The 22861-nt window shown below is 39.5% G+C and overlaps 1 protein-coding gene across 1 annotated transcript in view; it reads left to right on the forward strand.

Annotated features, from left to right (window-relative positions):
* KLHL32 (kelch like family member 32) overlaps positions 1-22861 on the forward strand; it is a 146730-nt gene that overhangs the window by 42086 nt on the left and 81783 nt on the right. Inside the window, exon 4 of the mRNA XM_090280560.1 lies at positions 16378-16476. Coding sequence (XP_090136686.1) covers positions 16378-16476 — 99 coding nt within the window. The remainder of the gene's footprint in view (positions 1-16377; positions 16477-22861) is intronic.

Below are 22861 nucleotides of genomic sequence, written 5' to 3' on the forward strand. Positions count from 1 at the left end.
TCCTACGTCACTAAGAAAATGCTAAGTCATATTTGTTAAACTGTGAAGGAGAAGGGGGAGTGTTTGGACATAGTAGAGAAGCGTGAACTCTTGATGGTTCTCCCACCTGGGTGCCTTTCCAACACTCATTTCACAAGGGCCACTATTGCACTTGATATATGACGATTCTCTGCTGCAGAATGGAAGTTAATATAGTGTTTCTTAGACAACATTTATAGCAGTTTGGTTTCTTAAATGCCGAAATGACTTTATGTGTAATAAATCTGTCTTCCCTTTGAGGCATGGACACAGATGATGGCAGAAAGTGACATTGTAGTATATTAGGAAATGCAAAAACCTGCTTTCCCTTCCTATGACACTGAAATTAATGAGTTTAGAATATGGAAGTGTGAATAAATTCATATTTTTCAATTTCTGAATTGTTATTTATGATTGTGAACATTATGCATTAGACTCTAAAATCTGGATAACATTGAATTTATCTACCTATAGCTATTTTTACTGTCAGCTGATTATACCTTTAGTCACTTGTAGTAAGCACAGTATAAATGTAAGTATTTTAAGCCTGGAAATTATTGCTGTCTTGGGAGGGAAATTGGAAGTACGGAGTGGGTGTGATGAATGAATGTTGTCAGGTGTAACGAGATGTGTGCATGTTCCTCCTATACACTGCTCTAAAGCCTGGCTTTCTTACAATTGGTCAGATTTCATGCGGGAAATTTTAAAGAAAAAGCCAACCTTTCCTCTAATGCTAATACATTCTCTAAAAATGCATGCATTTTCTTTTTAAATCAAAGAGCTCACACAGGACTGAGCAAGCACACACTCTGCCTTCACAGTAATTAGGGACGTGCCCTTGCTGTGGGTACACCCTGCTTGGGACACAGCTTCAGCAGAACCCAGGATGCACCACAGCCCCCGTGTCGTCCTTGCACAGCCAAACACAGCAGAACCAGCCACAGAGGCAATGCAGGCCCTGTTCTAGGCTGGCCCTAGGAGTTGGCCTGTTAGGAACCAGGCCATGAGGGAAGCTCACCTGAGCTCCGCCTCCTGATCCCCACCCTCTTGTGGAAAAACTGGTCCCTGGCACCCATAAGGTTGGGAACCAGTGTTCCAGAGAACTGTTCTCCTGGTCTGTCCCATAGAGCCCGTGGAGTAACTCCCAAAACCCAGTAAAGAGAGAAATTATGTACCAGATAATAGTGACATTTGTAGTCCTCTGTAAAATTTCCCACATCCAGAGACTTAACTTCATCAGTCATGACCAGCTGTGTCATCTGTGGCATCGGAAGAAAAATGATTCTTTGATACCTCTGTTCCCTTGCTTTTCTTTTCGTTATCCAATTAATCCAGCCTTCAGCATCTCCATGTCATGCATGGAAGAACCAATCTCGGGGGGACCCGCATCCTAATTATCTTTCCCTGATCCAAAGAATGCTTTAGTGACACCTTCACAGGGACATTTTGTGTAGCCATTAATATTACTGATGTGAGGTCTTTGGAAATATAAACAAATATGGTACTCTGTTAAGAGAAAACAATCTTTTTGTTTTTCAGCTATAATTGTGGCCATGTAAAAATACTTATGAAACCCAAAACTAAAGGAAACTGTCCCTAAATTTTTATGTGTCTTACATAGTCAAGTTTTTCTTCCTGATTCTCATTTGATTCCCTAATATGTTCACATGATTATTTTTTATCTCGCCCTGATAAGGCATAGACTGTAGCATTACATTTTGATGATCATTGAAATTGTATTCTCCAGACCAGAATACTTTCCTCTGGAGACCTGAGCATCCAGCAGAGAGACAGGAATCTTAATTAGAACTGTCTTCCCGTGGACCATCCCTTCAGGCATGCATGTGCCACTTTGCATGGAAAAAGTCCCCATCAGATTGACTTAAAAACATAACCTGCTTGAATAAATGGTTGACATGGAACAAATCTGGGAAAAGTTTTTCTTAAACACTTTCCTGGGGAACAGTGTTAAGACTATATGAATATGTTAGCTGCCGAGGCCTTTCTTCACCTGGTAGGACCTGCAGCAGCCTGGCAAAGGGCCTCGGGGCACCTGTGCTGCGCCCCAGGCTCTGGAGGGAATGGCTTAAAATCTACATTCGAAGGAAGAATATTTATAATTGTGCAGAAAGTGATCATTTTCTCCTCACCTTAATTCTTGTCAGAGATGTGCCAGAGCCTGTGCCTGGATTGTTGACACACAAAGTTTGAGAAGAGGGAAGAAGTTTTAATTCCCTCAGTGACTTTTTGTTTCCTTGGATCTTTTGAAACCCTATTTGCCTTTGGAGAGATTTTCTCTTTTATTAGTGGATTCTTTGAAACAAACAAGCAAGCAGATGTGTCTGCTTCCTGTTTTGGGGTGACGATGTTACACGTTCCCATTGCATGGTTTCATAGGAAGTGTTGACCGACTTGATAGACAAGAACCATATGCCAAATGGAATTTTTATGGCTCCCAAGATATCAAGTATAATAAGCCTTTGGCATGGTTTGTTGTCAAAGTGGAAAGGACAGATTGGGGACCTAGTTGTTAATTGTGAAAAAATGAGGAGTAAGATTTTAGAAGTCCAGGTGCAGATTGAGCCCTCGGAAGCTTGCCTTTCTCAGAGGAGGGACCAAGACCCACATCACTGGGCCCAAAGCCTGTGTGTTCCTCATGGACAACAGCTGATGCAGACAAAGTGAAGTCATGTGGAAGGGCTCCTACCTGTAGAGCAGGATCGGTTGTGACTGATAGTCCACTTCATGACAGCCTGTTTTCCCTTAGTAAATCTGCAGTGCTGTCTGGTCACAGTGGTCTCAGGGTGTAGTTTATACTGCAGGGATTAGAAGGCTATTTGCTAAGCTACTGTAGGACAGTAAGTTTTTTAAACTTTCCTTAAAGTAGAATTCTTGAGCCCTCTGCTGGAAGCATTTAGTATTTGTATGAAGTAGTAGTGTACGGGAGTTGTACAATTCTAATTTAAAGATTTTAAAAAATAAAACCAATTTATAGCAAAACATATGGTTTTGTGGTTAATTTCAAGATAAGAAAACATAACTGGCCAAACAGAATTTTTGAGAAGATTTGTATTTCAGGTAGATATTTATTTGAGTACAATAATGATGTAAACATTCAAATGAATGACTAATTCCAATGCACTGAATGTCCAAAATTAATTTGTGAATATTTTATTTCCTTTGTGTACTTTACAACAACCATCCATGTATAGTTTACTCTCAAATTGAGATCAATTAATTCATAAAGTACTTGATGAGCACCTAATATGAAGTTAGGGATGTATTGATGAAAAATGCAGCGGGAATGTTTTCCCAGTAATTGCAATTAACAGATCAACACACCATTGCCTTTATTGCAAATGGATTCCCAGGGGCCTGAATTATTTGCGTATAGAGCGTAATGAATACGTGAGGATGTTCAGTGTTCCAAAAGTAACACTAGTTCAGGTAAGAGATTGAGCCTTAGGACTTCAGGGAAAAATAGAAGGTTGATTTTCATTTTACCTTGCAGGGAGCAAAAGTAGCCATTTGGTGTATGGTAATGGGATCAGTATCGCTCCTGAAAAGCTGATCGTAGCCATGCATCCTTATGCTGGCATGTACATGTCAGGGTAGAACAGTCTGACACAGCCCAAAGAATATTGCGGTGACTTTAGGGGGAAACAAGCTTGCTTCCAGCCTGTGGCAACTGTGGAAAACGTTTGGCTGACTTCCACAGTGAGTATTGCTCTGCTGATTGTTTCTGGAAAAAGTTACTATTTTCACTTCTAATTCATTTTTCTAAATCTCAGATGGGTGTCCTTTCTTTCCAGGTAATACTAATTTGTTTCCCTAAAAATTTGCTTTCCTCCTCTTCCTGATAAAGGTCTCATTTCTCCTCCTTTCTTCTCAAACCCTGCCCTCCACCTATTCCCTACCACCAGCACACATTCCACAAGTAAAACTCACTTTCCAGCCAGAAAATAGATGTAAACAGGAAGCTCAGCTTTCACGGTGAAATCCCAGACCTCCCTGTTTCTGTGCCCTTCCTTTGTATTCCCATCTTTTATGGTGGAAGAAGTCAGGCTCTGGATTCCACTCCTGCTTACCTGTCGGTCGTCAGTCCTATAATCCTTGTTTCTGTCTCTTCTGTCATCAGTTTTTCCTTCTCTGCTGGAACAGTTTTACCAGCATATAAACGTGCTCTAGTGCTTATCTTTCTAAATCCCTTTCTTGTTCTTTTATTCCCCATCAGCTGTCATTTCTTTCTCTGCTTCCCTTCACAGCAGAATTTAGGACAAGAGTTGCATAAATATATTCATTTTTTAATTTATTTTTCCACTCATCAAGTCTGGAGACTCCCATCTTCAGCATGCCAGGGAAACTAACTCTCGACTGTCACAGATGTTGCTAAACCAATTAAATAGTGTGTATGACCTCTCAGCTTCATTCGGCTCAGCCAACCTGCCTCTCCCTGGAAGCTTTTCTCTCTTGGCCTTTGTGATACCGTAGCACTCTGTGGGCTCACTTCTGTGCCTCCCAACTCCCTTCCCCATCTGTTCTTCCCAGGGGTCTTTTTTTTGCTTCTTCCCCTTTCTATAGGCTCTGAGTTCCTCATGTGTCCCGATACTCCTTGGGAGTATCATCCAGACCCATATTATTTGGTACAGTCTTATGCTATTGACTCCCACCCCACCACCTACACTCCAGGCCATGGATAAGAAAACTTTTTCTGTGAAGGGCCAGATAGTAGGTGATTTAAGTTTTTTAGGCCATATAAAGCTCGTCACAACTGCTCAACTCTGCTGTTGTAGCATGAAAACACCCAGAGACGAATATGTGAGTGAGCATGACTTTGTACTAATGAAACCTTATTTATAGATACTAAAGTTTGAATTTCATTTTTTCACATATTACAACATATTTATCTTTTGGGGTTTCCCCAAATACTTAAAAAAGTAAATGCCATACTTGGACATTTGCACCTAAAATGAATTACCTAGGAATAAATCTGACAATTTAGGAACAAGATCTATATGAGGAAAATTATTAAACTCTGATAGAGGAAATAAAGAACAACTAAATAAATGGAGAAATAGTTTATAGTCATGGGTAGGAAAACTCAATATTGTTAAATTCTTCCCAAGTCAATCATTGCCATCCTAATCCTAATCCCAGTGAATTATTTTGTGGATATCAACAAACTGATTCTAAAGTTTATAGGGATAGGCAGGACCTAGAGTAGTCAAAACAATATTGAAGAAGAACAAAGTCAAAGGACGTACAAGTCCTGACTTCAAGACTTACTATATATAAAGTAACAGTAATCAAGACAATGTGGTCTTATTGAAGGAGTAGACAGTAGAATAGAAAGGTCAGAAATAGACCCATATAAATATTGTCAACCGATCTTTGACAAAGAAACAAAGTCCATACAATGGAGCAAAGATAGTTTTTTCAACAAATGGTCAAATGATGCTAGAAAAACTGGGCATCCTCATGCAAAAAAAAAAAAGAAAGAAAGAAAAGAATATAGACATAGACCTTACATCCCTTTACACACACAAGAAGAACTCAAAATGGATCACAGACCCATGTTGAAATACAAAACTATAAAATTCCTATAAGATAACATCGGAGAAAATCTAGATGACCTTGGGTATGGTGATGACTTTTTAGACACAATACCAGAGGCATGACCTATGAAATAAATAAATGGTAAGCTGGACTTCATTAAAATTAAAAACTGCCTCCAAAATTCAGTGCCAACAAAATGAGAACACAAACCACAGGCTGGGGGAAAATATTTGCAAAAGACACATCTTAGAAAACTAAATATATTCTTATCATACAATCTAGCAATCCTTGGCATTTACCAAAAAGAGTTGAAAGCTTAATGTCCACACAAAAACCTGCACATAAATGTTTATAATAGCTTTATTCATGATTGCTAAAATTTGGAAGCAATCAGTATGTCCTTTAGAGGTAAATAAATAAACTGTGGTACATTTAGACAATGAAATATTATTTAGCACTAAAAATAAATGAGCTATCAAGCTATGAAATGACATAAAAAAAACTTAAATACATATTACCAAATAAAACCCCATCTGAAAAGTCTACATACTTGGGATTCCAACTATATGACATTCTGAAAAAGGCAAAACTGGGGAGACAGTAAAAAGTTCAGTGGTTGTCAGACACTGCGGGGAGGAAGGGATGACCAGGCAGAGTCCAGAGGACTTTTAGGACAGTGAAAATTGTATGATAATATAATGATGAGTACATGCCATTTTACATTTGTCCAAAGCCAACCTCAGGAGTGAACCCTAATGTAAGTTATGGACTTTGGGTGATAATAATGTGTTAATGTAGGTTCATAGATTGTAACAAATGTACCACACTAGTGGGGGGTGTAGATAATCGGTGGGGGAGGGTAAGAAGGATATGGGATTCTGTGTATTTTCTACTCAAGTTGTTGTGAACCTAAAAGTGCTCTAAAAATTCAAGTCTATTAATACAAATATTACATTTTAAAAAATGCAAGTAAAACACTCAGACTGTTCTTAGTTCACAAGCCAAAAGTATGTGATGGGAAAATTTGGTCTGAGGCTTCAGTTGGCCTCAATTTTCAGTCTACCTGATATCTTCTATTTGGATAGCGAAAAGGCATCACACACTTAACATATCCCAAATGAAAATCTTGCTCTTCCCTGTCGGCCTGTTTCTTCCTTTGTTTCACTTTTGTCAGTTGATGGCACCACAGTCTAGCAGATTAACCAAAACCTAGCCTCTTAAGTACTGTACAACAAGGAAACTCGTGGTGATATGCACTGTTCCAGAAGGCTCTGGAATGCACTATAGGCATTCGAAAAAGATTTGCTAATGAATGGGTGAATTTCTTTACCTTTGATTTCCTCATTTACCATATGCAGATATATTTACCTTGCAGGAGTGAGGAGTAGGGAAGGGTGTTAAGAAGGAGAGATAACATATATGAAATGATCTCACATGTATCCGGCATGTAGCAGGCGGTGTGTAAACACTAGAAGTAGGGGTCATTATTTGTGAAGTCAATTTGTTTTTCCATGAAATTAACAACAATAATAATAGCAGGTATATTTTTTTACCCTATAAAACATACCAGACATTTTTCTAAGAATTTGCGGGGTTATCTCATTTTATCCTTATGTAGACCCTATGAGAGTAGGTGATAGTCATCCATTTTGTACCACGATGCTAACAACAAACATGTCAGTGACTTGTCTGAGTTCCTGCAGCTGACCCTAGAGCTATGATTTACCTCCGTTCCTTATAAAGCAAGTGCAAGGAATTCCCCAAATCAACTTGGAATTGGATATTAATAACATAATTTTTCATATGAGAATTATTCACAGCTTCCTTTCATGAAATGAAGCATCCCCAGCCAAGTACTCCTACAGCGTCCTGTGTCTACTGCTATCTTAGCATGACTTGCACCACAGTGGGATCATTCCGTTTGGCTCTTTGCTTCTGTCTCTGCTCTACTGCTCATTAGTGCGCAATAGTAGCCAACTATAAATGAACACTGGCCTCAGACCTATTCATTCTTCCGGAGACCTTCCATCTTTGGATGCCAGTGTTTTAAAGTCATGTTTCTTCCTTGGTCTGTGTTCATTAATAAAGCTCTGTGGGATAAAACCTTCCATGTTCATCACACTTGAAAGAGCACTAGTTATAAAAGTAAGTTTTAATAATTAACTTGCTTTTTTTATAACCTATAATGACCATCATGTTTCTTTATATTTAATTGCTGTGACTGCTTCTTTCTCTTAGAGTTAGACTGTCAAAATTTTGTTCTGCTTTCTCAAATAATTAGAGCACTTTTAATGTAACACAAGTACATGTAATTTGTCTTTACATTTTGCTAAATAATATATTTTGTTAATTTAAACATAATGAAGAAAGCTATGTTGAACATGACTGACAGACAGAACTATTAATCTCAGGACTTTGAAATGCCAAAATCACATTAATGGAAAAGGAGCCCCCCCAAAGTAGGTTTTTCTCATACAATGTGAGAGAACCAGTTTTTTTCATATGGAGAATTATTTTGTATCTTCCATGAAATGAGGCATCTCCAGACACATGCTCCAACAGCAGCCTGTGGCGATCACTGTCTTAGCAGTAATCATACCACGCTAATAATTCCAGTTGGATTTGTTTCTTCTTTCTTTACTCAAGCACCTAGCTAGAGTATTTAATCCGTCATCCTTATGCATTTTCTAAAACAGCAAAGGAAGAACCAGTTTCAACAGCAACATCTATAGACAATTATATAGAAATTTAAATGCTTTACATTTCATTAATAACAATAAATGAAATTTTTGTAGGACAGTGTGTACTTTTCCTGATAATGTAATATTAGAATCTTTATCTATTCTAAGGTTTCTTCTAGGCATCTTAGAGAAGGCTATACTTCTGCAACCTGCCTATAGCCTTAGAAGTTTTAAATGAACCAAATGATCCTGCATGAACATGTGAAGGAAAATAATAGTATCTCAAAGTGATTTCTGCACCTTTGTTTAACTAGGATATGTTAATTATTGCTTTACCTTAGTGGTTTTTAACATTCTTTAAAAATATTCTGAAAAACCTGGATTTCTCTTTTCCTTCATATTCTAATAGATGGAAAAGTTGATTCCTTTTTTATGAACTGAAAATAAATGAGTACTTTTAAATGTTTGATATTGAGATCTTTGAGAAACTTGTACAAGGCTATTATGTTCAGAAGAAAGCCACCTCACATAAATTTTAACTTAAGGGATCAATAATCAAGTCACAAATTTGTTATATACAACACAGAACCCAACGCTTACCTTTATCTGGATATGTTGTTACAACTGTTATTTGAAATGTCTCCGGAGTCCCTTTGTTTAACACCTTTAATTAAATAGTCATTGATGAGGATTAGCATGTGGCCAGGCTCCCCTATGAAGGCTTTTGAGAACTTTTAACATCCCTGAGGAGCTGTATTTTTCAAACCTGTGAATTTTAGTAAACAGTTCTAGAGCTGCTCTTTCAGGATATTCAGCAGCATTGGCCCTGCCACTGAGGTCTTAGAAGTAGAACATGAGATAAGATACATGCACATGTTTCATTCAGGGCAAAAACACTTAGCTGTATGAAAAAGAAACATAATAGTTAACATTCATTTTAGATTTACCATAAACAGAAACTGTTAAGAGCCATGGTCTACACTCCGATTGCCTACACAATATCCATTCCCTCTTTTTTCTTCATATGAAACTCCAGTTTGACTTGGTACAATAGTGCATCTAGCCATAAAAACCCAATTTCCTAGGTTATTTTACTACTATGGGGAACCACATGACCTAGACGTGACAAATAGAATGTCTATGTGGCAATGTTTGTAAGAAACCTATTGTTTTCTGGTAAATAATGACAGACTTAGCTGGCTCATGGTTGGTTTTATTGCCCCTCTCTTTTTTCTGCTTTGAATGCAGTTGCAGTGTCTGGAGACATGGCAGCTATTTCGTTACCATGAAACATAGACTAAGATCAGCCAAGTAGGAAAATACAAGGAGCCTGGTTTGTTTGCACTCCAAGCTGCCTGATCTAGGTGTTGTGGGAGAAATAAAGCCCATACTTGTTTAAGCCATTCTGTTGGTACATAGCCATATAAACTGTGGGGATAAGTATGCATTTTCCAAGTTCTCAAAACAGTCTTTTGAGATAGGTATTATTATTTTCATTGTACAGATGACACTGAGGCACATAGAATTGAAACATTTTCCTGATCTTGTTATGTCAGCAAGTAAGGAGCCAGCATTTGAAGTCAGGCCATGTGACCTAGAGCCCATGAGATTAGTTTACTACATGTCTGTGGTAGTTTGTAGTCGCAGGAGATTAATTCCAGTTGGGGGTTGCAGGGAGGGATGATCTTGCAAAATTTTGTAATGGAAATGGACTTAGTGTTGAATCTTGAAGAAAGGGTAGAGTTTTGACATACAGATATTGAAAAAGTTAAGACGGGCATTCGAGGTGGAGAGAAAAACATTGCCTGAGTGTGGCGAACAGTGGGTTGATTGTCGGCTTTAGCAAAGGACCCATAAAGTTGCAGAAATGGAATTCAGCTTTAAAAAATAGGTTGGGGTCACGTCATAAGAGTGTCTGAATACAAGGACAAAAAGTTTGAACTACAGTCAAATATTGGGACTTGACTTATGGAGAACTACTGAATTCTAATCAATATTGTTCAGATAAAACATTTCAACAAAAATCTTTATGAACATTTTTCAAATGATAGAGACATTTATAAAGTATATTTTATATGTTTTATTATCCTTACTGGATTTATTTTTCTTTTCTAAAAATAAACTTAAGGTGCCAGTTGTAGAGGAGCACTATATGAATAATACAGAAAATCCTTTTGCTTTAAACGCAGGCGCCACCTTCTGGATAAAAACATTCTGAGTGTAATAGCTTTGAAATAAAAACATTGACAAAGTTTCTCATAGCTAGAGCTTATGGTTCATATTCCATCTGTAGAAGTCTCTTGAAGAACTTTGTGCAAAGGATTTATTGTGTCTTGAATATATAATCACTTAAAAATTGTTTATGGTGTTGTATTTAATTTAATTCATGGTTTAAAATTCAAAATTGTGATAATTTTCCATTTGACTATACTATACAGAAAAAAAAACCCAAATAAACAAAATATTAAAAAGATGGAATGTTTGCTCATTTATTCTAATAAGCAGTATTAGACCATCTGTAATTTTCAGTTGAAGGATGCTTATGAAAGTGCTTGTGTTCCTGTGTGCACAGTTGTATATTTAATAAAGATCTTAGTTGTCTGGCTTGAACATGTTCACTTCTTCAGGCTACTCTATCCACCAACCCACAAGTAAGTAATTTGAAAGTCAGTAATTTAAAAGTTTCCTGAAGAAAGAAATAAGGAGGATAGCCTTGAAGACATGAGATACAAACATTTTTGAAGATGTTGACCTACCTGTTCATAAGGCAGGAAGAAAAGGTTACACTGAGACTTGCCATGAGGATTGAAGACCGTCCCTACTAGCAGCTAATCCAAGAAGCAACATAAAAGCAGAGGGAATATAAAGAGAAGAAAAAGAACAAGGCAGATTTGAGAGGGTGGGTGCTTGGCGATGTGGGAAGGGGAGCTGGAGAAGGAAAGGCAGGGACACCATGGGTCTGTGTGCCACATCAGTCCTTGCCCTGCCCTCCCAGAGCCATCCAGGTGAGGTCTGGGCACTGATGGGGATGGTCCCTCTCATCACGCCTTGTGCAGAATGTCACTTGAGGCTCCACACTCCTCTTCCATTTGCTTCTGTTCCCATATCTTGCCTGGGGATAGTTCTGGGACCAGGAGCCCCAGCATTCCAGTTTGAAGGGCCTTCATTAGAGATCATACAATTTCAGCTATTCACTAACCAACCCTGCTGGTATTTGTGGCCAGAGGACATAATTGCACTAAGTATTCAAGAGTGCCTCCTTCCAGCGGGGCAGTTGGACCACTTCATGACTGAATTCTGATGTAATAAGCCGCACTGGTGTCTTTAGAGACCACCACCTTCTATTGCAATTGTTGCTTTTCCACACCAGCCAGTGTCACCCTGACCACAGTCACCAGCCAAATCTTATCCCAAGTTGATCAAAACAGGTATAGAGTCTCAGCATTTGAGGTAGGGGTCAGCTGCAGGCCTTTCTGCAGTTCACCTGACCTAGCTTGTCACAGGTGCAGGGCAGGATCCGTCATGAGATGGCCACCTCCCTAGCTAGCACTGTGCAGTTCCCCTCGTTTAAGTTCAGCCCCCTGTATTCTGCTACCTAGATGTCAGGTGCAAGTGGGTGGCAGAGAGAGGATCTTCCACACAGATGGCCCTGTAAACAAGAGGCACTCATGTCCCACCTGGGATTGCATTCAAACCTCTTTGTCTAATCTGAAGAAGCCCCAGCTCTGCCTCCACTCAAGTGGGTGAGTGTCATTGAGCAGAGGCAATGCCCAGCCCAGTTAGGTGTCTGTAATGCTTTTCACCTTCCCCACTGCATCCTGGACCACTTTGTTTTTTGCAGTAATGCATCTTGTATTTCTTGATGTCTCTTGTTATTCAGACAGGCTTTGTCCACTGTTGGTGCTTCCCTCTGAGCTAAGCTCTTCCAGTTTGATGAGTGAGAGGATGTGTCAAGATATTAAACATTAGCTCCCACTCTACCACTCTGTGTTCTGAACTCTCTGGGGACAACCTCCCTTCCTATTCGTGTTCCTTCAGTGACATTTCCTCCCATCTGTCCCAAATTGACCGCGAGGCTAGGTGCTGATGGGTATTTGTTTCTGAAAGGCCTGTAAGGAATCAAAATAGGCTTTGCAGGACTTAACTTAGCTTCCTCAGTTGTCCTCCATAAATGTGCGTGTTTGCTCTCCCTTCCTTCTCTAGGAGGCTCTTCTTCAGGCAGTTCTTCTAAGCAGGTGATGGACAAACTCACCATACTGTAGATTGTGAGATAGTGAAACTTTATATTCCTGCTCAAACACAAATTCTCTGGAAAAATATATTAGAACAACCAGTCACCAAGATCAACAAAGCTGAACTGAACAGACTCTAGTGCAGGTGAGGCTCGCAAACGCTGACTCTGTTTCCATAAGTGAGACCCAGCTTTCCTGGTACAGTTTTGCTTTGTTTTGTTTTGTTTCAAAGTGTGCTCTTTAAAAGCACTCAGGGATTTTCTATGCTAAAGCATCTTTTAGAAAAACGTATGTTAGGATGAGAGAAAAAAGCAGACCAACTACAGAACAGTAAAACAAGAGACAAAGACAGAAACAGCCCTGGCACGGGCCTTTCATGTGAGGGTTTCTCGAAGTGAGCCTGCTGGACGTGTGGCACACGCTGTGGAGTCCTCGTCTTGTCTCTCTGTGATGTCTGCCTTTGTGCATGGCCTTCCCGAGCCTTGGAGGTTATCATGAATGCCAGTTGTGTGAAATAAGCGCAACTGACAGGATTTAAAGGCTGAGACTAACCTTTCTAATCCACCTATTCCCCATCGGGTGCCTTAGGCCATGCCTCTTCTGCAAGAACACTGCAGTCTTGCTCCAGTAAGGGGAGCTGCAATAATTCCCTGCATGTCAGTCAAAGCCTTTCTCCTGGAGGAGCTGAGGAAATTCAAGTTTCTGCTCTGACTAGATGGGAAAGGAGCTATAAAGACTTTTCAAATTAATAAGATGCGTGTTGATATTTTTACCACATGTGCTTAACTTGTTCACTTCTTTAAGTAGTTCAGAAATACAACTTATAGTCCTGTTTCCTCTTCTGTTAGATTAATTAACAGAAGAGGTTAATTAAAATTAGATTAAACTAATTCTGAATTTAAAAATATGCTTGGAGATAAGTTAATTTATTATCAAATAAATTCACCGATATTAAGTGAAAGCTATGTGTTGGGCACTGTTCTAAGTGCTGGGGATACAAAACAGATCAAGCCTCTGCTCTTCTGAATTTTATATCTTTTGAGTGGTGAAACAAAATAATCAAATAGACAAATAAATATGTATTCTGTCGAGAGGTGGTAAGAGTGCCATGAAGAAGAGTAAAGCAAAGTAAGGATATAGGGAATGAGGAGTGCTAGGGAGCGGGGTACTCTGACAAAGGATGGTCAGAGGGCCTTTTAGGTACGGTGACATCTGAGCAGAGACCTCAAGGGCATGAGGGAGTGAGCCATGCTGGTGTCTTGAGGAACGGTGATCCAGGCAGACAAAACAGCTAGTTGTAAACACTAGGGTCCTCAGCTCAGTGTATTCAAGGAACCTTTTGTGTTATAGTGAAGATTTTGGATTTTTTTAAATAAGATAAGTTGTTGGAAAGTTTTGAGTAAAGGAGTGATGTAATTTTGTTTATGTTTTTAAAGGGCCAGTTTGATCGATATTATTAAATACAGCATGAGGGGGCAATGGAGATAACAGTTCAATAGTGAGGAGGCTTTATATTACATCTAGGAAAGCACTGGATTGGACTAGAGTAATATTGATGGAAATAGTACTGAGTGGTGACTGGATTCTGGAACAGTTTTGAAGATAGAGTTACCAGGAGTGGATGATGGATCTGACGTGAGATACGAGGCAAACAAGAGGAGTCAAGAATGAGTCTGGGTTTTAGCCTAAATAATTGAGAGTTGCTGCTTGCTGGCATGGTAGGATTGGGACAGGAGCAGGTTTGAAGGTTGGTGGAGAGGTTCAGAGTTCAGAAGGGGCACGTTCAGTTTGAGCTGCCTGTTAGACATTCAAGTGGTGATATAGCATAGGCAGTTCGATACAATAGTCTGAAGTTCCAGGGTAAGATTGGGGCTGGAGAAACAAATGAGCATAATCGCTGTATAGAGAGTTTTATTTATTTTTATTTTTATTTATTGATTTTGTTTTTATTGTTAGAGAGAGGCAGAAACATCGATTTGTTGTTCCAGTTATCTATGCATTCAGTGTTTGCAGCTTGTATATGCTGTGACTGGGGATAGAACCCATAACCCTGGCATATCAGGATGACACTCTAACCAATTGAGCCACCCAGCCAGGGCCTGGTGTGTAGATACCTTTAAAGCCATGGACTACATGAATCATCCACAGAGTGAGTGGAGAGAGGAAAGAAGAGATCTGGGAGCTGAGCTCTGGGCATCTCCAAAGCCTACAGGTTGGGAAGGAGATGGAGAGGGAGCAGTCAGTGAAGTACAGGAAACCAGCAGAGGAAGTGTTTTGCCAGGAGCAAGGCAAGCAATCGTTCCATAAGGAGAGCCATCAACTTTGCTAACTGCTCTTGGCTTGAGTAGGATTACTTATCAAGAAATGGCTATTGAATTTGGCCATTGGATTTGGAGGTCACGGGTGACCTTGACCAAGAGCATTTTTAGAGGAACAATGTGAACAGAATTCTACAGGGATGGGTTAAAGAAAGAATACAGTAGGGCAAATAGCGGCATTTTATATAGACAGTGTTCCTGAGCAACTTTATTATGAAGGGGAGTGTGGAAGGAGCTATGAAATCAAAGGAGAGGATTTTTATTTCTTAAGATAAAAAATATGATGCACATTTGTTTGCTGATGGGGAATTACCATCCAGTAGAAAGAACAGACAGTGATTCAGGAACGAGAGGGAACAATTGCAGGCAGAAGGGGTTGGGGTCTAGTGCACAAGTGGAGTGTTGTGGAAAGCAAAACGTGCTGATGCAGGTAGGTGGCTGGTAGATTTGGTGGTGAGAGCCTTCGGAAGATCATGAGGTTGGAGTGAGGAGAGGGGGATGGAGGAGAAAGGTGCACGTGAGAAGGTAGCATGGGAGTGAACTGACCGCATCAGAGTTTCTCATGCTGCCCTGGGCCCCAGAACCACCAGGAGGCTTGTTAAAACACCAGTTGCTTGGCCTCCCCCTACAAGTTTCTGTTGCAGTTAAGTCTGGGTAGGCACCCAAGAATTTGTGCTTTTCACTAGTTCCCAGGGATGCTGATGCCGCTAGTCCAAAGACTCCACTTGGGGAACCCTGGGGCTTGGGAAATGGGAAACGAGTTAGGCTGTCGGGAGCAGCACTAAGGCCTCCTTGTGTCTCTTGGTCATTCGTATAAAGTGACTCTAGTCAACATGGTTGTAGGTTTTTCTCCAGCCCTGTTCAATGGCCCAGGAGCTGGCAACAAGGCACAAAGTTGGACAAAACCAGAAAAAAAAAAAAAAAGAATTATCATCAGCAGCATATTTGGGAAGTTCTACTTCTCTGTGATGTATTTGTGTTATGAAGATGCTGTTTCTTCATCTTTCATTTAAAATAGAAAGGATTAGAGAACCTGAGACTGAGAAAGAGAAAAATGAAAGTTTGTGGTTGAAATTTACTATTGTTAGATTTACAAGTCAAATGAAATAGTACCCACCACTGGTCTCATACTACAAGAAGAAATATAAACCCCTCTCCCTAAAATACCTGTTAACCAGACTGTTACAAAATTCTGAAATATACTGGGAATAACTAAAATTTGTTTTTTATTAATGTTATGAGATTACATCCATCACAAGCGAATTTCGAGACTATTATATTGTTCTTTGCAAATGTTTATATTCTCCCACAAAAATAAGTTGTTAAATGCAGAGCCTTGCATACAGGAGATGAGCATTGGAAATGAGAACTCAGCTGTTCGAGTGAGGACTAGAACTCATTAATCAGAATGGGAAAAAGAACTGGTTTCCTTATTATTATGGAAGTCAGTTCCTTTTCCATAATTCAGATCTATAGCATGTTTAAGCATCAATTTAAATATAGCAATATATTTTCATCTTAAGCAAGTATTGATTTTTAAGTAACTGATAGTTTTCTTTTTATTAAAAACAGATTTTGTTGGAGCCAGGCGTGATCCAGGATGTGTTAGCAGCTGGCAGTCACCTGCAGCTGTTGGAGCTTCTTAATTTATGTTCCCACTATCTCATCCAGGTATGTGAACTTGAGTCCTGCTAATATGCCCTTCACTTTACTTCGCTCTGCAGTTACAAGCTGTGTACCTCACCAACTGGAGCCCAGGGCATGGCAAGTCCAATGGAAGGTGGGGAGATGGGACCTATGCTGGTAGAATTTCTCCAGGACACAAGCAGAGGCTCCAAGAAGTCAGCTGCAGGTCTCATGTCCTATTTCATGTCCCCCACCATGCCCACCCCAGGTCCCCATCACCCTTGAGCAGGAGAGTAACTCAACACTCACACACAGGGTTCTTTGCTGGGGCCAGAGAGATGACACAGACAGATCTTGATTGGAAGCAGTGTTGTCTGGTTTCCACAATGAATAACCACAGATGCATGGAAAATCGGGTAGTCATTTAAGGTTTCAGTAACAGACGCTAATCTGTCCAACATTGTATATAATTAATTACCACATTGTACGTCTCAGGCAATAAATGCTGGAAAATGATGAGTGATCTGTGCATTCTTCCCCCAATTGGCTGGGGTGATTCAGAATGCTCTGTGAAGGGTAGAGAGGAAATCCCTACTGTAAGTTCATGGATGTTTCACGTTTACTCCTCAACAACTTGCACATTTTTATAGGCGAAAAATCAGAGATTTGAAAGGTACCCAGCTTGCCCAAGGTGACTTGGGAGGCCTTCCTGATTCCAAAGACCGTTTTTTCTTCTTGGATGAAAACCCTTTGGCTCAGTAGGAAGATAGGGGACTTCTTAGGCAGGTAGTATGGCCAGGAAGCTTTTAATTTTACAGAGTTAAGTACTAATTTCCTATATTGGGATCCTCCCATTTCCTGCACTTGTTTGAATTTTACTTACATTTATTACAGCAGTATAACAGCAGTGAAAATAAATTTAAAAAAATGGTAAGTCCTCACAATTTAATTCTACAGTCCTTGGGCATATGACATGAGATTAGTAAACAGAAAAATTCTTTTTGTTTTCTGCTCAATTATTTTATTTCCTTCCTAACTTTTTTCTCTAATTCTAAATATGGCCTTTATGGTGGACTTCTGTTGCTCATGAGGTAGTTTCCAAAGCTCTTTCTGCTATATCATCTTACTTCCTCTTCCCAGCAACGATGCGAAATAGGAGGCAGTGCTTTCCAGGGTGATGGTGTGAGGAATGTCAGCCATGTTCAACTAAAGAGCAATTCAAATACAGTATATGGAAGTTTTTTCATCATCTCAGCACATTTAATCTAATAGTAAATGTTTAACTATTTTGTACCTTATTTCCCCCTCAATATTGTCTGGTGATATGGGAAAGCTGTTATAAATCCTTTTTGCAAGTAGCAAATGGGAATAACATACAAAGGTTACATGACTTCAAATGTGTGTGTTTGACTTGTAAAATTGAAATTACATTTATTTGACATTTCTACATCAAATATTGCAACTCGAGCTTTCAGCATCATCACCTGACTCACTTTTTCCATGACAGGTATAATCAATGATATGTGTTAATGAAAGTTTCATTATAGTGCTACTTTTCATGATGTATGTTAAAATAGTGTGTATATACGGGTGTGTGTGTGTGTGTGTGTGTGTGTGTGTGTGTGTGTACCTATATATAATTTTCTATAAATAAGAATTCCAGATGAACTTTAGAAGTTCGTGAATATTTTCCCCTACCCCATTAGATGAATTTGTTGAAATACTCAGTGACTTTGTACCTAGGAATTTAATTCTTGCAGTTCATTATTTTGCTGAGAAAAATATATAGCTTGCATACAGGTGTATTTTGTGGACTCCTCATTTATTATTAGTCTGCTTGAGCAGTGGTTGAATTTTCACTTTCTTCTCCCCAGCATGTTTCATTTCATTCTCTTGTGTAACTTTGCTTTTCCATTTTATCTGTGATTGTTGCAAGATGTCCAGTGTGTTGGAAGGAAGCTTTGGCTATAAGAGAACCAAAACCACCTCTATGTAGAAATGTTCATTATGCCAGTTATTTAAAAACATATATCTTGCCTCTCTTTGGGGATTATTAAACTACTAGACTGGGTCAGTATGCTTTTATATTTTGACACAGTCTTATAACAATACCTATATACATTTTGTGTATTATTGCTCAAATGATTTTTTATTTCATATAGGACCACTTAATTGAGTATATAAAATATCTTTTGTTAAAATGAACAATCTTCAGTATGTGAAACATACTAAGGAAGTATGTCTCTCAGTCAAGGCCAAGTCTCCATCCTCTTTTAGTGCTTTGTCCAACTGGAACTTTGTGAAGTCATCCCCCTCACTAAAATGTCTGGCATTGTTTTGTTGTTTTCAAATTACCATTACATTTCTTTGGTTTTTCTTCCAGAGGTGTGAAGGGTAGACCTCTACTCAAACACCTTCTGTTGTCCTCCAGGGCTCAGTAAAAACATGCTCAAAGAGAATCCATTGGTTGATATGCCCCCACCGCCAAGCCTCCCTGAGCCTCCCAGCCACCAACTGTTGCCTTGGCCTGAAGCTCTTCTGCATGTGCATAAATGCTGCTCCCCCAGCAAAAGCAGGGGACACCCTGAGGGCACTGTGTGGCCTCCTTTCTCTTGTTTGTTCTCTGGAAGGCTGCTGAGGGCAGGGACCCTGAACTATACAAGCAGGTCCCCTCTGTGTCATTCGGGACAGCCATTAAATTAGCCTCCCAGGTGTGTAAGGCCTTCCCCTTATTCATTTTTAGTCCCTAGGTCCTCTCACAGAGCCTATCACTGAGAGCACTCAGGTTCTCAGTGCATGTTTGTGGAATAAACAGGGAGGCCAACAGTGAAAATGATGCTAATAAATGGGGGTGGGGGTGAGCATGGGCAGTGGCCACTAGTCCACCATCCCAAGGCAAGGGATTTGCAAACAACTCCTTAAGTTTGTGTCCTTTCTCACCCACTCTGCAGTGAAATGTCATAGGACTCTCTTATGCAAACTCCTTTTAGTATATTATTAATAAGTATGACCTGTAAGACTTTTTATTTGCTGAGATCCAGTCCCAAGTAAAATGTGAATGCTTCGTTCCCTTTTCCTCCTTCTGCTCCTCTTCCTTGTCCATTGTGCTCTTTTTAAAATTATATCAGAAAGATGCACCAATTCATTAAAGAGCAATTAATGTCTTTAAAATAAGTCCAGTAATATATATGAATTAGCTTGCTTTTCAGAGTATGTGTTTTTATACATGCCATTCACTGTTTTAAATCTTATATAAAGGAACCTCTGCAGACCATCTCAAGAGAGATGGGCTAAAGACGTAGTGGTTCCAGTGTGTCCACTTGGTTACTGAATCCCTCAGATAAACCTTACAAACTTTGAATCCAGATTGTTTCCGGAACTCTGATTTTTCCTAGCCTTTAAAAAATATGTATTAGCTGCTGAATACCTGCACATAAATATCACAGACAATGCAATTCAAATTAACATGAGAAAACCTGCCTTTTCATCTACACATGCCCTGTAGGTCCACTAGTTGTGTAAAAATTTGCACACATGGTGTTAGGCTCCTTCATCAGCACCATATCCAGTCAATTACCAAGTTGGGTTGGTTTTTTCCACATTTTTAAAAATACTCACTTGAGGACATTTTTTTTCATTGCTTGAAGAGAAGAGGAAGGGAGAGAGACAGCTAGACAGACAGACACAGAGAGAGAGACATCAATTGCTTGCCTTCTTGTATGCACCCCAACCAGAGATGGAACCCACAACCTGGGTATGTGTACTGACCAGGAATTGAACCTGCAACATTTAAGTCTACAGGATGAGGCTCCAACCAACTGAGCCACACCAGCCAGGGCAAGTTGCATTGATTCTACCTCCCAAATATCTGTCAGACCTCATCCTTTTCTCCATCGCTGATGTTCTCCCTTTCTTTAGACTCTCACCAGTGTTGGTTATAGGTTATGTCCTAACCGTTATGATGAGTTCATAATCACCTCTTAAGGGGCCTGCCTGTTTCTAGCCTCTGTCCATGCCAAACCATATTCCCCAGAGCCATCGTTATCTTTCTGAGGGAAGGGAACCAACATTTATGGAGGGTCTATTTGTACTGAGTATTTGACACAAGGATCCTCATTTTTCCTCTGCTAAGTAATCCCTTAAGGCAGGTGAATATATATTTTTTTCTTTTTACAGATAGAAAAACTCAAATTCAGAACTAGGATGTTAATGGGATGTTGATCTAGTCTGAAAACTGCTGCTAGTTCCCCTGATCACCATTCAAAGTCATCATTTTACCTACAAAAATCTTTAGTCTCATCTCTAAGGCCAGGCCTGTTTCTCTCCAATGCTAGTGCCTTTCTTAGCCTGCTGTGTTCTGGATGCTAAGGCCTTCCTTTCTTGTTTATACTTGCCATTGGGGAGAAGACTAGGGAGTGCAGATCCTCGGTCTCTCTGTCTCTGTCTCTCTCTCTCCTCAGTTGACACACAATGTGCTAAGATCAGGGCTACTGACCACTGAACTTGGTGTTGTAACCCCTGAAAGTAATGCATGAGGTGACACATCATGTTCTGAAAATGTCTTCTTTTGTAATTAGCTTTTTTTAAAAAGTTTACATTTTGTACCACCTCCCCCAAATAACAAATAGTATATTCTGTTGTTTGATTATCAAGTGTTCTTTTTCTTCATTAAATATCATCTTTTATTATGATATGCAATTTAAATCTATGATAAGAAAGGACCCATCCATTAGACTACCCAAATAAGACCTCCAAAGTGATGAATAAACTTGTTTTGATGGGAATATACTTTTAGTATCTACTCCTAGGCAGCAGGTGGCAGTGTGAATCCATCAGAAATCAGTAGTTAATTTAAAGCAAAAAGCGGGGGAAATAAATGAAAGAAAAATTATTTATTTTGCTACATATTAGTCTTCTGACCTAATCAGTAAAAAAGTCATTATTCACACCACACTGGGCAATATGCATTGTAATTTTTAACAAATAATAGGAAACTGTTAATGTGTTCACAGGAAATACAGTTTTGTCTTGGGCTGCTGTGGTCATTTATCACTGCACTTTGTGAAATCACTCATTTGTTCTAATTTGAATGTAAATGACTCTAAGGTTTTACAAATAAGGTGACAGACTCACATAAATGTAATTGCAGGGTTCATCTCCCTCTTTTTATATATCACTCATTAGGTTATGAATTAAATACATCGTATTAAACCAGGGGCATGTCCAATGATGATATTGTAATGGCAAATTACTCTATGCTATTAGAGGTGTATTTTTTATTCATGGACATTAATTTGTCATTAAGCGGCATTAGTTTAGCACTTTCATGTGAAAGACGTGACCTGAAAGAGGAGACGTGCTGCTGGGATGTGAGAGGAGAGGGACCCAAGTGCTCTAGGTGGAGCCTTTTATCACCGTAAGGGAAACAGAGTAGGGCTTGTTTCGGTTTTTGTCTTTTGATTTGTTCCCTGCTTTTACAGGCATAAAAGATGACTGCCCCAGATCGAAGGCGTTGTTCTGTTTACAGTGCGCATGTTCGCATCATCAAGTAAAGCAAAGCCAAAATTCTTACTATTTATCATCCAGAAACCGAGAATGCAAAGGAAGTAGGAGGGAGGAAGCGCTTCCTGCCCCAAATCTCCCTCCTTTGTGACTGGTGCTTGTTAGTCATCCCTTGTCTTCATTTAGTTTTACCCTGCATGGGCTGCCGTGATCATTAGTCATTTTCCTTTCTTCAGTGAAAGTACAAAGGTTCTAAAAATGTTGTTCTCTCATGTGCTCAATAGGAAGAATTTTGGATATTTTGAGGGGTTTTTTTGTTTGGTTTTTTTTGTTTTTTATAAATGGTGATTTTATTGATCTTTTACTAAGAAAATGTTTTTTCCACTTTGAACCTAAAGAAGCACTGGATTCTTGAAATAGCTTCACAGAACCTGAAAGTGTCTGAGTGCTACTTTTGCATCAATTTCTTCATGGGTTTAACAGGGTTGGAAAATGTCTTATGAACCCAGTTATTTTGCTGGGTTCTTGAAGGTGGGATCATGCCTTATACTTCTTTATGTCTTAACCCCTCCAACCCTTCCTTTACATTGTTTGAGCTCAGTATGTGTTGGTGTTTGCCACAGCCAAATACCACAGATAGGGTGATTGAAACACCAGACAATTATTTATTAAACACTTATTGCACGGCCTTGCCAAATGAACTCTTGAACAGAGTGGCTGTGACGTGGTTGGTGCCAGCATGGCTGGATTCCACTGAGAACTCTCTTCCTGGCTTGCAGACGGCTTCCTTCTTGCTATGGCCTCACGTGGCAGAAAACAGCCAACTCTCTGGTGTATCTTATAAGAACACTAATCATATCCTGAGGGCCCTACCCTCATGACCTCATCTAAGCCTAATTATCTACTAAAGATACATCTCCAAATACTG

The sequence above is a fragment of the Furipterus horrens genome, unplaced genomic scaffold, assembly GCF_987537825.1.
Source record: "Furipterus horrens unplaced genomic scaffold, mFurHor1.1.pri manual_scaffold_6, whole genome shotgun sequence".
NCBI lineage: Eukaryota > Metazoa > Chordata > Mammalia > Chiroptera > Furipteridae > Furipterus > Furipterus horrens.